At 51.9% G+C, this 16,791-nt stretch overlaps 1 protein-coding gene across 2 annotated transcripts in view; it reads right to left on the reverse strand.

Annotated features, from left to right (window-relative positions):
* The window catches only part of ascc3 (activating signal cointegrator 1 complex subunit 3), a 139,953-nt gene that overhangs the window by 16,678 nt on the left and 106,484 nt on the right, over window positions 1-16,791 (reverse strand). For both annotated transcript variants that reach the window (XR_003932377.1, XM_030102252.1), the window contains 15 exons: window positions 16,615-16,791; window positions 15,573-15,798; window positions 14,524-14,678; window positions 11,941-12,039; window positions 11,696-11,864; window positions 9,123-9,343; window positions 8,970-9,055; window positions 8,723-8,889; window positions 8,458-8,603; window positions 7,136-7,256; window positions 5,735-5,877; window positions 4,921-5,058; window positions 4,694-4,814; window positions 4,377-4,509; window positions 3,990-4,115 (listed from right to left, as the gene is read on the reverse strand). Coding sequence is in view for 1 of the 2 variants with exons in the window: in XM_030102252.1 (XP_029958112.1) it covers window positions 3,990-4,115; window positions 4,377-4,509; window positions 4,694-4,814; window positions 4,921-5,058; window positions 5,735-5,877; window positions 7,136-7,256; window positions 8,458-8,603; window positions 8,723-8,889; window positions 8,970-9,055; window positions 9,123-9,343; window positions 11,696-11,864; window positions 11,941-12,039; window positions 14,524-14,678; window positions 15,573-15,798; window positions 16,615-16,791 (2,228 nt within the window). In the remaining variant the exon portion in view is untranslated. The remainder of the gene's footprint in view (window positions 1-3,989; window positions 4,116-4,376; window positions 4,510-4,693; window positions 4,815-4,920; window positions 5,059-5,734; window positions 5,878-7,135; window positions 7,257-8,457; window positions 8,604-8,722; window positions 8,890-8,969; window positions 9,056-9,122; window positions 9,344-11,695; window positions 11,865-11,940; window positions 12,040-14,523; window positions 14,679-15,572; window positions 15,799-16,614) is intronic.

Below are 16,791 nucleotides of genomic sequence, written 5' to 3' on the forward strand. Positions count from 1 at the left end.
TACTCAGGAGCACTTCCACAAAACTCCATGAAGGATTGCCGTGTTCGTAAGTTTTCCAGCTGAGACGTCCTATAAACTCTGCTGCAGCGACACACAGTTGGTGATGCTGCTGCTTCTGGTTATTTTGGTTCTAAACTCCAGAGTCTGGCCATGGAGGGAGACCCGCTCCGCAGCAATCAGCAGTTATCTGTTCAGTAGTCACTAATAAGGGCGGCTGTGGATCAGTGGGGAGAGCAGTCGTCTCACAATCGGGATGTTGTTAGTTCGATTCCTGTCTGCATGTCGAAGTGTCCTCGGGCAAGACACTGAACCCCAAATTGCCCCCAGTGGATGGACTGAGCGCCTTGCATGGCGGCCACCTCCACTGGTGTGTGAAAGTGTGTGTGAATGGGTGAATGTGATAATGCAGTGTAAAGCGCTTTGGACTCTGTCAACGCAGTGTAAAAGCGCTATATAAGAGTAGTCCATTTACCATAATAAGTAAAAAGAGGAAACACTGCTGACATTAAATGAAGACGTGAAAACAAAGCAGCTGCTGGAAACAATAGAACGCATGTCGGTTTACTGAGGCACAGTTTTACAAAGTAAGACCTCTGACAGGCCGAAACATGCAGGAATGAAAAGAGCAGCAGGGATAAAACAGAAGCAGCAGTGACGGTAGAGTCCATCCGATCCTGTGGATCGTCTCTCGGCTCTCATTACACGACGTTTCAGGTGAAAATGGATTGATTTCCCGTTTTTGTTGACGGTGACTGTCGATTCTAAAACTACCAGGACCAGGAGAACCTGGACTGGGAGTCATGACCCTCTGGAGGAACATATCCTTTATCTTGACTCAGCATGAGTAGAGGAGGTATTGTCTTTACTGCAGCCATGGAGCTCATGCACTGCAGCAGCGTTTTAGAAAAGTTGTGTTTTCAGTGGCTCTGAGCACTGTGGTCGTGTATCGACACTCCCAAAGCGCTACCGAAGTTGCCTGTTTTCTCTTGAAAAATGCTTTAACAGGGTCTCAGACCATGTTGTGGTCGGACTTGAATCAAACTGCATCAAGAAGAGAATTGCTGGTCTAAGAAGAGCTTTCCTTTCTGGAAACGGACAGAACATGACTAAATGAGAAGAATCATCATCGGCCCCAACGGTGAAATCCATCAGTTCCTGCAGAGCAGAGACGTCAAAACCCTGTCCTGCATGTTCAAGTCTCTGAATCCTTCTGCTAATTCATCACAGAGCGGAGCTGTTAAAAAGCTCCAGTGAGGAAGACGATGGGAAGACAATGGTTTATCTCTGAGGCTGAGACTGTGAAGGGGAGGGGCTCTGCAGGACCCTGGTTTGAGTTCATCTAATCATGGTTTCCCATAATGCCACAGCAGTGGAGTATAGACGGCTCTTCAGGATCAGATGCTCACCCACACCCCTGATGAGTCCCCGTCAGTCTCAACCCGCCATGTTGTCTGTAAGCCTGGCTCATTTAAAGAAACTCACTTCATCCTCGCCTTCCCAGGCCTCAGGATGAAACCGGAGACTCGAGACCGCTGAGGTTTAGTGTTACCCCAACCCTCAACGGTCACAACTTCTGCCTTCTGATATTTCTTGGCATTAAAACAGTAAACAGAAGCCAAACGTAGGATCAGCATGTTGAGACAGTCTTCTCTTCAACGTCACATTCTGAGAAATTAGCCCCTTTTCCAGGAAACCCAGGTTTACTTTTTGGATAAGACCTTTATATCAATGGACGTAGGGTCTCACAATGCAACGCACCCGGCTTGAGAAGTCTCTCCTGGTCCACGCAAATGTTTGCTAACGTCTCCATGCTGAAACACGTTGACGTTTCTTTCTGTCGAACATGAAATAACCTCCCATCCAGACTGGACAGTGGTGGAGGTTACACAGTCCAGACCAGGAGACCCTGCGGTCGAGGAAGAGCCACCAATAATGGGAAAGTGTGGAGGCTGTACCCTCACTGCTGCACCAGACACCCAACTGGACGCTGGCTGGACACAACAGTGGAGGACCTGAGACGATGGAGGCTGAGAAAGTTGTGTTCGATGCAAGAAAGACAAAACCTCGAGGAGATGGACGTCTGAAGACTGAAACAAACAGTCTAACCTCTCCGAGGTTTCTAATGGATGACAAAGCAATGTAGGAAAAAAAGCAGCATTTTGGCTTTAAATATTGTCAGAAGAACTGAGCCCAAGTCTGTCAGATCAGTATTTCAGGTGGGGAAACTGCAGGAAGCTTGGCAGTCATATTTAATGTGGCATTTCCAGACATCCGCGGTGTAGCTGCCTCCATCTCTTTGCTCCAGCTGTCGGAGGCATCCAGTAACTGGCGTGAGTAACTTCAGTGTCATAGATCTGGCCCTCTTGTTGCATGTGCAGTTAAACAAAAAAAGACAAATCGACATTGAAGTTAAAAAAAAAAAAAACCTCTGAGGATGAATATCAATAAGTCCGTTAACAGGTGGAGGAGGAATATCAGATGAGCCTCATTTTTATGGTTGTCGGCAAAATGCATTAAAGGCTGAGTCCACTTTGAAAGATGGTCCACTTCTCATATTACACTAAAACAAATGATATCTTCATGACGACTCCATTGTGTGGTTTATGGTGCAGCGGGGACCTGGAGGAGGAATCCCGGGCTCGCTGCAGGCCGGGAGAAGCAGGATGGCTGAGTTTAATGCCTGTTTAATGTTAAGTATTCCTTCCGCTCGCATCGCTCCACGTGCTAACGGCGCCCGGCTCCAAGCGCTGATCGCTTTTATCACCCGACACATTTCACCGGTCTTTACCGCTGGCAGCGCCTGTCTAATTAAGTCGTAGCCATTAGCATTATCACCATTAGGCCCCTGATGGCGGCGGCGGCGGCGGGCCGCTGATGCCACCCGGGGGATTGCTGCGGGCGTGTTTGTGTGTCTGCGTTGACAGAATCAAAGCCTGAATCAGCAGTGATGGATCTGCTGCCGAGCTATAAAACACAGCGGCGCAGACGTAACGCTGTCGGGGGAAGGAGGACGTGCACATGCAGAGGCTGCATTTCACACCCCAGAGTCTCTGAGCTGCTGCATGCAGCAGGATCCCAGGGAGCGGATGCACCACTGATCGGTAACGAGCCCCCAAGAAACGCAAAGCATGTTCGTCACGCTGCCTCCAAACTGTGTCGGTTGTTTTGATTCAATGCAGACTGTCATCTGAGCACCTGCACAAAACCGGCCGGTCTGATTTCCACCTTCAACATGGATTCTTTGCAATATTTTAATCCATCAGGCAGGTTGATGAAGGTTTCCAGACATGGAGACCTCGACTTCACCTGGATCCAGGTGGAACTCAGAGCCGTTCATAAAGTCTCCTGACTGAAGAAGAACCTCTAATCTCCAGGATGCAGCAGTGTCAGTATGTTTTACATGACAGGCCACGTCAGCCGATTCAGTGTGTAAAGACTGGTGTGCACACGCACCAGGAGAGGCGGGAATCACACTCAGATCCTCCGGTGGAGAGCTGACCAGTTGGGTCAACTGATACAGATTTCTGGATGATTTTATCCACAATGATCATTTCATAAAGCAAATGTCAATGCACAGATGTGGAAGTCGTATTCATCGATCAGTCAGAGAGCAGTGCTGCAGCGTGTGGAGCTGCTGGCGAACGGCAGCGTCAATCAGTGAGGAAACGATATCAGCGGTCCGGTCCAGCTCAAACCCTGGATCACAGCGTTCTGGATCAGCCAGAGAGCCGCAGCCCGAGCTGCAGGAACACTAAATCCTCCTCATTGTTTCCCTGGAAATCCAATATCGACCCAGAATCTGCGTGTGAGATCAAACCGAGGGGCGCAGGGTTTGGGCGGGCCGCTCCGGTCCTGCTGCTAAATGTGAGCTGACAGCCGTGTAAATACCAACAGGCTGGAATGTTCTGGAAGGATCTGTGTGTACGCAGCAGATGTCTGAGCGGAGAGGTGTGTGTGTGTGCGTGAGTGTGAGTGTGAGTGCCGCTCACCTGGGGTTCATCACCAGCCGTCTGAAGAAGTAGGTCCAGGTGATGTAGTCCATGGCGTCCTGCTTGGAGGAGATGGTTCCCGCTGAGATCTCGGCGTTCAGGTGGTCCGACAGAACGCTGAGGAGGCTGGACGGACAAACACACGCGCTTTACACACAGAGGCACGGGACGGCCGGGTGTGCCAAACATGAGGCCCACGGCCCAAAACCAACACACGGCAAGCCCCCGTCCGGCCAAACCAACCAGAACAGGGTCAAACTGAACCATGTGGGAGGAAAGTTATGTTAGAACTCTTCTCCCAAAACCCTGAGAACTCCTCTGCTCTATCTGGACCTCTGAGTAATCCAGACGGATTACTGAGTAATCCCAGCTGGAGGCGAGCGTTACCTGGACTCCACGGGGAACGGCTCGTACAGGAACTTCTTGTAGAAGTCCTTCTTGATGTCGTGGACGAGGATGACGGCTTTGCCCTGGTCGTCGAACTGAGGCCGACCCGCCCGGCCCATCATCTGAAGAACATCTACACACACACACACACACACACACACACACACACACACACACACACACACACACACACGCGCACACACGCGCACACCTACTCGTTAAAGAAAACCCATCTTAGTTTGGGTAGTCAGAAAGCTGAGGTCATTTGCTCCGGGTATCCATAGAAAGCCCTCCCCAGTGGCCCCGCCCCCCGGTACCTGTGATGGGGTAGTCCACGTAGCGCCTGGACTTGCCATCGTAGTATTCGGTTCCCTTGACGACCACCAGGTGGGCGGGGAAGTTGACCCCCCAGGCCAGAGTGCTGGTGGCAATCAGAACCTGCAGAGAGACGTCACATGAGTGAAAGACGCTCACACCACTGTAAATATCCCACGGTGCTTTGCTTCGGAAGCTGTGAGGGAGCAGGAGGAGGGTTCCACTCTACCTGGATCTTACAGTTGACGAACAGCTCCTCCACCGTCTTCCTGTCCCTCTCGTGGAGGCCGGCGTGGTGCATGCCGATCCCGAAGGCCAGCGTCAGCTTCAGGTTGGAGTCCCGGACGGTGGCGATGATGGCCTCGATCTGAGGAAACAGCGGCGGCAACACAAAGACCGAGCGACAGGGGAACTTAAAACGCTACCAATGGAGAACACTGAGAACAGTACACTCTGAACATTAACAGTGGAGAACTCAGACATTCTCAGGGACAACCCTAGAACTACCAGGACCAGGAGAACCTGCACTGAGACCAGGAGAGCAGCAGAGGCGAGAAAGAGCTGCCAGGTCGAGGAGGGGTGAGGGGGGGGGGGGGGGGGGTGAAGGGGGGGTGAGGAGGGGTGAGCAGGGGTTGAAGGGGGGGTCAAACTCCTGGAGAGAGTTAAGCGGCGATCAGCAGAAACCTGTCAGTCACACGGCGGGAAGCTGAGCTGCTACACGGGCCGGGGCAGAGACGGAGCAGCTGAGGGCATATATCACACGCACGCACGCACGCACGCACGCACGCACGCACGCACGCACGCACGCACGCACGCACGCACGCACGCACGCACCTGGCTCAAAAGTGTTTTTGCAGACTCCCAGACATTCAGGAGTGTGTAGCAGCTCTTATCAGTCATGCTGAAACTGCAGCAGATCAGCGTTTCATGATCAATCCACTGGATTTAAGGGTAAAGATGACCGAGGAGAGGAGAGGACGGACGGAAAGACAGAGAGGACAGAGGCAGAGAAACAAGCCGCCGCCGCCGCCGCCGTGTCGTACCTCGCGCTCGTCCTGGTGCAGCCACTGCTTGGGGTTGTCTTCTGTAGCCAGGAAGGCGATGAGGTCCAGGGCCGTCAGACGGGTCTGCCTCCGAGACGACACGAAGATCAGCACCGGCTTGGCCGGGGAATGACTGCGGATCGCTGCACAGAGGCCGGGGTGTCAGTCATCTGGCAGCTTCAGCTTTTATTCCTGTTTCTTCCCAACAAACGACTTTATCCCAGAGCGAGGAGACGCAGCAGTGAGACTCTTTGAAATTGAAGTTGCTTGCAGGATTTTTTGAATTTGTCTCAGTAATGAAACAATACTGCATTTCTGGTTTGAACTTCTTCCCTGTGTTTTGCCATTTTGCAAAACGTCCCTTGATTAATCCTTTCTATTTGAAAAATTATGTCCCCTTTGGGCATGTTCAACACATGACATGATTGGACAGCAGGAATTAATTAATTAACGTGCCAACGACATTTTATAACAGAAATACAGTCAGAAAAGCAACTTATTTAGAATAAAAAAAAATCATGATGTATGTGCAATTTGGGTTCATTTTAAACATTTCACTGCACATTTCATGAGAAATCAGAGGGACTTCAGTATTTCAATGAGAGCCTGCCACAGACCTAAACGTCTGAAGTGGACTATTAACTGTTCTTTACATTAAATATGCAGAACCAACTAAATGAGCCTGATGTTTGGTGGTTCCTGACAACTTCCAATTTTTGAAATAATCAATTCTACCTTTGACAATCAGGGATGACAAAGTCTAAGCGATGTAGAACAGTGATCATATTTTCCTGTATAAGTCACGATTAGCCGTCTTTATCTTCTGCTACCAGTTTCAATGTTTTTCCGATGCAACTTTCACTGTTTTTCTAGACGTAATGGTGACTTTCCTGTGGTGCTGTAGCAGCTTTCTGCTGTCATACAGTGACATCTGGTGGTCAAAGATGGTATGTACCATATCTTTGAGTCTGAGTCAGATTAAAAGTATTTTTAACCAAACAGCATCACAGATTGATTTAATCAGCTCTATTTTCTTTATGTTACTGATGAGTCTTTTACTCTACATCTGAGCTGACTTCATTGTCTTTTCTTTATAATAAGACAGAGTTGTGTCATAAATTCAATCAGTCTTGTTATTGCTGCTGATCGTACAAAAAAAAAAAAAAAAGAACTGAAAGGAGATTTCTTGGAATTTTAAGACAGTTGTGTTTGAGACGTTCTTTTCGTAAACCTTCGGTTTGTCATCCTGACTCCTCCTCCTCAAAGCAGAAGAATGATTTTTGCACTTGTGGAGTTTTATTTGTGGGAATATGTCCTCCCAAGACACATAAATCTGCAGATAAAAGGCAGCGCTGAGCGGTGACCCCGCAGCAGATGTTGACCCGGCGCAGATGTTGGTACCTTGAAAGGTGGGCTTGTTCATGCTGGCCATGCGGGGGCAGTAGTGCTGTCCCGGGAAGCCGTGGATGTGGACCTCCAGGGGGACGGGGCGCACCGACGGGCGGAAGTTAAACAAACCCACCTGTTCCACAAAGGCAGGAGAAGAAAGAGGAGATTTAGTGTGAGCAGCTGGCGGCGGCGGCGGCGAAGCTCCATCTGGCTGCAACATGACCTCCGTGTCGCCGTCAAGCCGGTTCGCCGCGAGCTGAGGCGCTACGGGCTGGAGCGGAGTGGGAACAGCGGGACTCAGAGTGCGAATGCACGTCGTAAAAAGTGCGTGTTGCGATTGTTCACAGTGTTGTACGTCGGAGGCGCTGCTGCTCGTCAGCGGACGCCTCAAAGAGCCGCGAGGCTACAAATCCAGCGGCGCGGCCAGATTTATGGCTGGCAGGCCGCCAAACGCAGGCTGTGGACGGCTCTGGCAGAGGACGGAGAAGTCGAGCTGCAGCAGTGTGAAATGTGTCTGCCATGATGAAAACACGCCATTAATCCGCCGGCAGCGCCAGGATTTCAGCAGACTTTGGCCAAACAAGTAAAACAGCCTTCGCTTTGTAGTAAAGACAAATCTATTGGCGGGAGAAGCAGCTCCATGTGCAGATTCCTCCTCCTCCTCCTCCTCCACAGACGCTTTAATGTCTGAGATTTCTCACTGCAGCGGCATCGTGACAGTCGACGGATCAGAGAGCCGTCACACAGAACATGACAGACACGCTGCACAAAGCAAAGGGTCTCACAAATAAAGACGAAATACTGAAGATGAACCTGAAGCGGTTCCTATTTCTACAGAACAGTTTTCGCATGATAGGAAATTGATCGTTCTGTGTCTTTATACACTTGTTCAGGTCTAAAACCAGTCGGCCTTAAACGTGACATGAGACATCAACTGTTTCCATCCATTTCCAGACCTGGCTGATGCTGCGGCTCATGTGAGGCTCGTTGGAAACGATGATTTTTGGCATTAATGATAAAAACGCCCTTGATGAAATGAATATAAAGTGGATTTTGCGGCGGCATCCGGACACAGCCAACTGGAGAGGAGAGCGCCGGTGTTACCTCCAGGAACAATCTGTGTCTGCTTATCCTAATTGCTCCTATTAAATCCATTCAATCTGGTGCGACCGCACCGGCGGCAGATGAACCGTAAAAAAACAAAGACTGTGGTCTCTGGCCGCCGCCGCCGAGGCGGCCCTCTGTTTGAACACAGCCAATCTGGCTCTGAGTGAGAGGAGCCGGTGAAGACGATCCACGGGAGGAGAGCGGCGCTCTGAACCCTGGAGCCTGACCTGTCCGATGCCCAGCCAGTCGGCCAGGTCCCGGGCGTTGGCCAGAGCCGTGGACAGCCCCACCACCCGCACGCTCATGGAGGTGTGGGACGAGATGAAGTTGGTCCGGGAGACGATGACCTCCAGCACCGGGCCCCGGTCCTCGCCTGGAAACACACAGAGAGACCGTCCAGTCGGCGCATGAGCTGCGAACCAGGCTTCCTGTCGGGAACAGTGACATGAAGGAACCCTGACATGTTCTAAACCTCTGGCCGCTGCCTCTCACCCAGCAGGTGGATCTCGTCGATGATGAGGATGGCCACTTTCTGGACGTAGCTGCGGTTCTGCCAGCTCCTGCTCACGCCGTCCCACTTCTCGGGCGTGGTGACGATGAGGTCGGCCTGCGCGATGGCTCTCATGTCGGGGGTCACGTCCCCCGTCAGCTCCACGACCCTACGCCGGGACAGAGCAGGGACGAGGGTCAGTCAAACCCAGCCGGTCAGACCCAGTCCTCCGTCACACCCTTCTCTTACTTCTTTCCCAGTTTTTCCTCGATCCTGACCTTCCAGTCCTCGATCCTCTCTCTGACCAGGGCCTTCAGAGGAGCGATGTACACCACCTGAACACAGCAACACACTGAGCGTCCGCCCCGCCGGCGGCCCGCAGGGGGAGCCGGCGAGCCTCACCTTGGAGGAGGGGTACTGGTTGAAGACCCTGAACATGGCCATCTCGGCGGCGATGGTTTTGCCGGAGCCCGTGGGCGCCCCCAGCAGGACGTTGGTGTCGGTGTGGTACAGCGTGTGGAAGATCTGCGTCTGGATGGGGTTGAAGTGGGTGAACTTGTACAGGCTCTCGTAGCCGCGGTTACCCAGAGCCGTCACCGGCAGCGGCTGCAGGTCCAGCAGCTCTGAGGAGCAGAGGGCGGAGCAGGAAGCAGCGTCAGGGCCACACACACACACACACACACACACCACCTCCACCTCTTCACATGAAAGACTAAAGACAGCAGCTGCCTGGAATCCAGCTACACAGAGCTTCTCTAACAAACACCAATCACATCCTGGAGCGCACAGCGAAATGTGAGGATGTGATTTGGACGCGGAAGATAAAGCCAAGTCAGACTATTGTCTTCCTAATGGAAGCCAGCAGACGGCAGGACGGAGCGCCGGGACGTGATCCCTCCGCGGAGGGAGGTTTCTGCCTGATAGCGGCCCTCGCCGAGGGAAAGTGTGGTTAGCTCAAACATCCTGGTTCCTGGCAGGCTGCAGGACGCCTGAATTAGAAGCTCTGGTCGGCCTCTCTGCTCCCACTTTCCACCCTCCCAGCAGTCTGTGGCGGCCGGCTGCTGGTTCACACTGACACTAATCTGTAGTTGGTGTTTTTAGCTGAACTGTCCCCTCGCTTTGGCCAGTATTAGATTTTAATGAAGGCTTTCACTTTCAGAAAGATGCTTCATCCATCAAAGCTCTGGAGAGCCAAGTCCACAAACACACTGCAGCAAAAACAACACAACACAGAGTTCACCATGAGGCGCGTCTTCAAGAGAGAAGACAAACCATCGCAGTGTGTCAGAGGTTCATTCACACCACAACGGTGAAAACGCTTCCACTCCGTCTCCATGGAAACAGAGAAAAAGCAACTTCTCTGAAACGCTGCTCGTAAAATCAGTAATAAAAACACACACTTTCACACCAAATGTCCTATAAACAAGGCTGAAGCTGTATCATGTATTTACATGCTGTGTTTTTAGGTTAGTTTCTGAAACCTGAAAGTCAAAAATGAGAGGCCGGGTCAGGTAAACCGTCGACATACCATCAACCTGATTGTTTTAGGGCTGTCAAAAGATTATTAAGGAGATGCATTAAGGAGTTTTACAACCTTAAAAATACTTATTTTCCACCATAAATATGTTACACATTTTTAATGATGTGTACAATGTGCCCTGACATATTCATTACAAGTACCTCTAACAGCGCTAAATTGTCACTTGAAAGTCACAGTGCCGGTCCGGCTCCAGCATTTTTTTGGGGAGAATTTGAAAGGAATGACGTAATGCGCGCTCCCGCTTGTTAAGTTTCGCTTTGTCCACCATTACTCCGCCAGATGCTTAGTGAGCAACAACTGAGCTGGATCTTCCAGAAAGTAAGAACAGACTGGCTTCTAGCACTGCCACAGCTCCACACAGACTCCACCAGGGAGAAGAAACTTAAATCTTACTCAAGCGCTACTCAAAGAGCGAGGAAGGAGTCCCCCTCTTCCGTGCACGCGAGCCACAGGCACGAGTTTTTCACTAAGCTGCATTACGCCCAAGGCCTGCAGGGGGCACTGTTTCGCATAAAACGTGAAAACTCCTTAATGCACCTTTAAATCACGAATAAGCCCATATCTTCCTAGCTAAACCGATTAGAACAGCATTTTTTAAAGGTGTCGTTTTGCATCTGAAGGCCGTTTTCAGCCCAGGACGTAAAGCATTCAATCAGTCCAAAAGTTGAATTTAAAGTCATTGTTGCAGCTTCAGCATGGAGACTTCCTGCAGACACTGAATTCTGACCAGAGAATCTTCATCGGGAATCAAACACTGAGGAAGAATTTCCTGTTTCATCTTGTTGGATTTTCCTTCCAAATAAAGTGTCATGTAGACCAACTTAATGCGATGTACCCGCCTGTAGCCCATCAGGCGGACCTGGTGGACTCAGTCTGCCACTTTAACCCTTTACAGCTGAGCATTCGTCCAGACAGTCCACTGTCTGTGGGCTTCAAGGTTTCTGATTCGTTCTCCGTCTCCTCCTGTCCAGGGCCCTTGAGCAAGCATAAATCTGGTCACACTTTCCGAGCAACATGTTTTTCTATCTGGATTCTTAAATTTGCTCTCTTGACCACAGAGCGTCCATGTGGAGCGGAGGAACCGTGTTATTACCCCGCGCTGACGCTGAGAGATCCTCCACGACTCTGACATTTGGAGTAAACCGGTGCAGCTTGGGAGACGGACCCCCTGCCGAGAGGACGTGTGTTTTCCAGTCAAGTGGAGCAGCGACTGAACTGCAGCCGGCTCTTCACGTCCGACTGTTAATGACAGGCTGCAGCAGCTGGATGAACAGCTGGCAGCACTCAGCCGGGACGCGGACACACTTCGGACTTTCGGTATTTTAAGTTCAAGTGGAGTTAAGTATAAATCTGTGTTGCCACGGCTGGAATGTGTGTGTGTGTGTGTGTGTGTGTGTGTGTGTGTGTGTGTGTGTGTGTGTGTGTGTGTGTGTACCGGTGTGCGGGGGGTGCCTCTCTGGTAGAATGAGGTTCTGGAAGTTGATGATGCAGACGGCCTCGGCGCCCAGCCAGCGGTCCGACACCGCCCTGATGTAGTACTGCGACGGCAGCGGCTCGAAGATGGGGATGGTGAAGACGACGTGCTGCGGCTCTCCGCTCACCACCTGGAGGGACGAGGCAGTCAGGAGGGGCGAGCGAGCGAGCGAATGCCGCCGCTGGCGGAGACGAGGCAGAACGCACCTGCTTCTTCTGCAGCAGGAAGTACTCGGAGTGGTAGATGTGGTCGTTGATGGGGTCCTCCACCCACAGCCACCAGGGCTCTCCCACCGAGCCGTGCACCTGAGCAAGGCACACAGACGGTGCCAGGGATTATCACCTGGGATCAGGAGAACGCCGTAACGCCAGGTTATGCCAGACTTACTTTCATCACTTAACCAGTAATCGAAAGTCATTAGAATGAGTGAACAGCTAGATGTAACGCTAAACCGTCAAGGTCTGTTGCATTATGACAAAAATAACCAAAATAACCCATTAAAATGATTCTGTACGTATAAAAAAATCTAATTTTCTCTGTTTCTTGAGTGTTTTCATAAAGTGGTGACACAAACCAAAGCCGTGAACCTTCCCGGAAACAGACCGAGCTCTCAGAAAGCCGTCCATCAGCTGGTGAGGAAGGGCCGCCGTGGCTGCGGCGTATCGCGGTGAGCCGGCCGGCTCCGGTTCCTGGGGGTCTTCGGGGAGGCGGCTCATGTGTCCGTACATGTGTCTTGGCTCTGCGGCCGGATCAGGGCTAAGCCGGACCAGTGTTCCCTTACCGCTCTCCCATGATTGGAGCACGCATCGCTAATTGGACATAAACATTCGTCTTCATATTCAGCAGGGCTACAATGAGCTTCCTGTTCCACTCGGATTCCGTTACGGACTCCGTCCTGAGCTTCCCGCGATCCCCTCCGGACCCCTGGACCCCGGCCGGGACGCGGCGCCGGGGCCCGGCCGGGCCTGGAGGAGCGCCGGCTCCGAGGAGCAGATGGAGATTCCACGGCTGGAAGGGGAAGGAGTGCAGAGGAGACGCTCTTCTGGAGCCTGGCGGTGGGAGGAGGCCGAAGCTGCATGAAGCACTCCAACGCCGCTCAGCAGATGGGAGCAGAAACCTGCTGAATGCCAACAACCCAGCAACCAGTGGAAAAGAGGGAACGTCTCCCATGAAGGAAAGGGACTTTAGTTCTTCAGTCAGCACAGCTCAGCCAGACATTCAGCTCCCGCTCCGTCACCCGACGGCCGCGAGCGGAGCTAAACGCTAAAGAAAGAACGTTTGCACCTCAAATCAGCAGAAGATCCACACTCACGTTCAGGAGCGTCACAGCTCTGAGATCCCCAGCTGACTGCGTTAGAATTTAGGAGTGAGTGTGTGTGTGTGTTTTCAGTCTCTTCCTCTCATGACTTGTAATTTTCCAGAAACGCTTCGTCACGGACCATCAGCGCTCCCGTTTCATGCCGAGAAGATTTCCACGTTGATTGTTTCTCAGTCTGCACGCTGTTTCCCACTGGAGCAAGTTTCTGCTGCGAACACACACTCTCAGCACAGAGGTGTGTGTGAGGTTAACTAGCATGTCTGAGAGAGTAGCAGCGGCGTTTTCAAAAAGTTGCAGACTACTCCAGTTCCATCTGCCAAAAATGCCCAGTGAGCAGGAACAGAGCGTTTCTAAGTGGTGTGAAACCGTGTCCTCTACGACACCTTATATTTTTCAGAGTGTTTGAAGAGTATTCTACACTCAGGATTTTCTCTCTACATGAACAAACCTGCAGCATTGAAAAGAGCATCTACAGAATGAAATGATGTCTCATGAAATGATTTATGCAGGGCCGCAACAGAGAGAATTATTCTAGTGCTTCAGAGCAACGCTGTGGAGCAGCGAGGCGTCTCCACGTCCTCAGACTCTGATTTCAGAAGACCTGCCTCAAACACACACCTGAAGCTCTGCTGAGACGAACACAGACGCACAGTGAGGACAAAGACGGGTCAGAGACCAGGCTCCATAACCCAGAGACAAAACTACTACTGCAAAATGGAAGACGAAATGAAACAACAGGACTGTGTGAGTGAGGCCTAGAGGACTGGACCAGGAGGACGGGACCAGTAGGACGGGACCAGGAGGACGGGACCAGGAGGACGGGACCAGGAGGACTTGACCAGGGGGACGGGACCAGGAGGACGGGACCGGGAGGACAGGACCAGGAGGACTGGACCAGGGGGACGGGACCAGGAGGACGGGACCAGGAGGACTGGACCAGGAGGACGGGACCAGAAGGACAGGACCAGGAGGACGGGACCAGGAGGACTGGACCAGGAGGACGGGACAAGGAGGACGGGACCGGGAGGACTGGACTGGGAGGACGGGACCAGGCGAACCTATGGGTCTTCTACATGTGTCTCTAGAGAAGCTGCAGAGGGAATTGAACCCGCAGCACTAAGACACAGCTGTGAGGCAGAGCGCTGTGGTTCACTGCCGTCTCTTCCCTTCCAGAGAGTCCACTCGCCCAGCTCTGGTCCTGACGGGGTTTTAAAGGCCCCAAAGATCTTTCCTTCCTCCAGGTATCTGCTGGATGTGTGGAGAAATGTCCAGTTTCAGAGCGGAGCCGCAGACACGAGGAGGAGGCGGGCCTGCAGCAGGTGGGGAGGACGAAGACGTGAAGCAGACCCGTCCCTCCACACTGAGACGGAGCAGGGTCTGGGTCAGAACAGCAGCGGGACCAGCGCAGTGACTCCGGCGACAGGTTCACCAGGACGACGTCTGCTTCTCATTCACCCGTTTCCTGACTCACCTGGTCGCTCCAGCGGAAGTCGGGCGTGACCACGAGGCGCACTCGCAGGACGGTGCGTGTGATTGGCTGGATGCCGGCCTCCATGGAGATGGAGGGGATCTGGTGGACGCACTGTTTGACCGTCAGGCCGACGTTGACGTGATGCAGCATGTGGCCTGGGAAGGAAGACAGGATCGCTCAGACGTTTCTACTGACAGAGCAGTCAGGCAGTCGGCACAGACGACTATTGGAAACACACGTTTCACCGTGTTTTTATTTTCCTCTTTAAATGGTTTTCAACATTTTTACCATGTTTTAGTTATTTTCTGTTTGACTGACAGTTGTCTGAAGTTTGACTCTTAACAGTTTGGAGGAGTTTAGGAAAATTAATTTCAGCTGTTCAAGATTTTGATTCTTTTCAACATTTTGGCCATTTTATTTCTCACATTTTCAGGATTTCAGTCGTTTTTTTAATTTAAACATTTATACTTTCAGACATTTGGGCTGAGAGCACTTTTCATAATTTCAGTTTTTAGCTATTATACATACTTTAGATTTTTCACTTGGCTTTTCAGTTTCTTGCTATTTTTGCTATTTGAGTTTCTTTTTTGTTCTTTTCTGCCCTTTTTTTCAGGAGATAAGACTTCTTTTCATGTTCAGAGTTTAAAACAAAAGGTTTATCCAAGCCAAGCCTCAGGAAAGCTTCAGGGATTCTGTATGATTTAGGTTTCTGTTAATACTGTGATGATGTGATATTTACTGCTCACAGTTGTGACAGCGCTGGTACAAAACACTGAATAGGATAAATGAAGTATTATATTTCTGAAGAAAAACAGTAATTAGTCTTTATGTTCTTGTATTTCAGAGAGAATGAGACTTGATAGTGTCTTTTATGTAGTATAATTTCATCTGCTGTTCATCCAGGAGGTGATTTTTAAAGAGGACATGTTCTCAGGCGGTAAATTCAGGACGACAGCTGAGCTGCTGTTCACTGTAACGCCACGAAAGGCCTGCTGGGGAACTCTCAGCGATGTGGTGCGTGCAGGCCGGCCTCCGGCTGCAGTCCTTACCGATCTCGTCCTTCCTCATCTCCCTCAGCTTGTCCACGGAGAGCTTCTTCTCCTCCAGGCGGTTCAGCACCACGTGGCTCAGGGCGGGGAACTGGCGGAGCGGGTGGGCGAAGCCCCACAGCCGCTTGTCGATCACCTTGCAGAGCGTGAGCAGCCGGTAGGTCATGGCCGGCCAGCGCTTCCTCAGGGCGATCTCGAACAGCGCCCGCACGATGCGAGCGGCGTTCTGCGAGGAGCGGGAGACGTTCGTTCAGTGTGGAAACAGATCGGCGGAGGCAAGCGGCAGCTGGATACGGGGTGATTAATCATGTGAGGTGGAGGCGAGGGGGGTGGGGGGGGTGGGGGTGGCGGGGGGCTTCAGAGGTGCAGGTCGGCCACAGCTGTGCAGACGGATTTCCCCGTGCGAGCTCCTGCAGGAGAGGTCAGACGGCCCTGCGGCTCGCTGATAGACCGCTGCAGTCCGCCCTGACTGATCCAGTCAGGTGTTAATGTGACCGGCACCGGGGCCCGGCGGCGGGGAGGGGGGGGGGGGAGGGGGGGGGGGGGGGGGGGGTGTAGACTGGGAACCACTCAGTTAATCCCTCGAACACGCCGTTGCTCTGTAACTGGTCTCTACCAGCCTCGGGAAGCGTCTGCTTATCGAACTGCTGCTGCTTCCAGGTGGGCTTCAGCAAATCGACCCCAGAACAGGAAAGCAGCCTCTGGCTGCGTGGCTCCTGTGAGGAGGCGCCGGCAGCTTTAACATGGAAATAAACTTATTTCCTCGCATCCCCGACACTCTAGACATCAATCAGAGCACAAGCTGACATCAAATCAAACCATGGTTCATGTATCCTGAACTCTCTTCTGCTCATTACATTATTTTCAGATATATTTATTTCAGTGGAGAGGATCAAACAGTTCTTTTGATCAGAAATGTTAGAAAGCGTTGCTCAGAACCGTAATCTATAGTGTTAAATCACAGAACTGATCCGATGGGAGTGCTTTCACATTAAGTGAAGAAGTAACCAGTGAAACGTAGAGATGTGCGAGCGGTCGTCACCTGAGCCACGTAGGACAGGTCTGAGATGAGGGAGAAGCTGTCCACCTCGCCGCGCCCGATGTAGGTCTGCAGCAGGATGTTGACCTTCCCGTACCCGTTCTCCACGCCGCCTGCGGCCGGCAGCTCGCAGTAGTTGGCCAGCATCTGCTCCAGCTCCTCCATCTCCTCGTCCCGAAC

Source organism: Salarias fasciatus, chromosome 11 (genome assembly GCF_902148845.1).
Source record: "Salarias fasciatus chromosome 11, fSalaFa1.1, whole genome shotgun sequence".
Lineage (NCBI taxonomy): Eukaryota > Metazoa > Chordata > Actinopteri > Blenniiformes > Blenniidae > Salarias > Salarias fasciatus.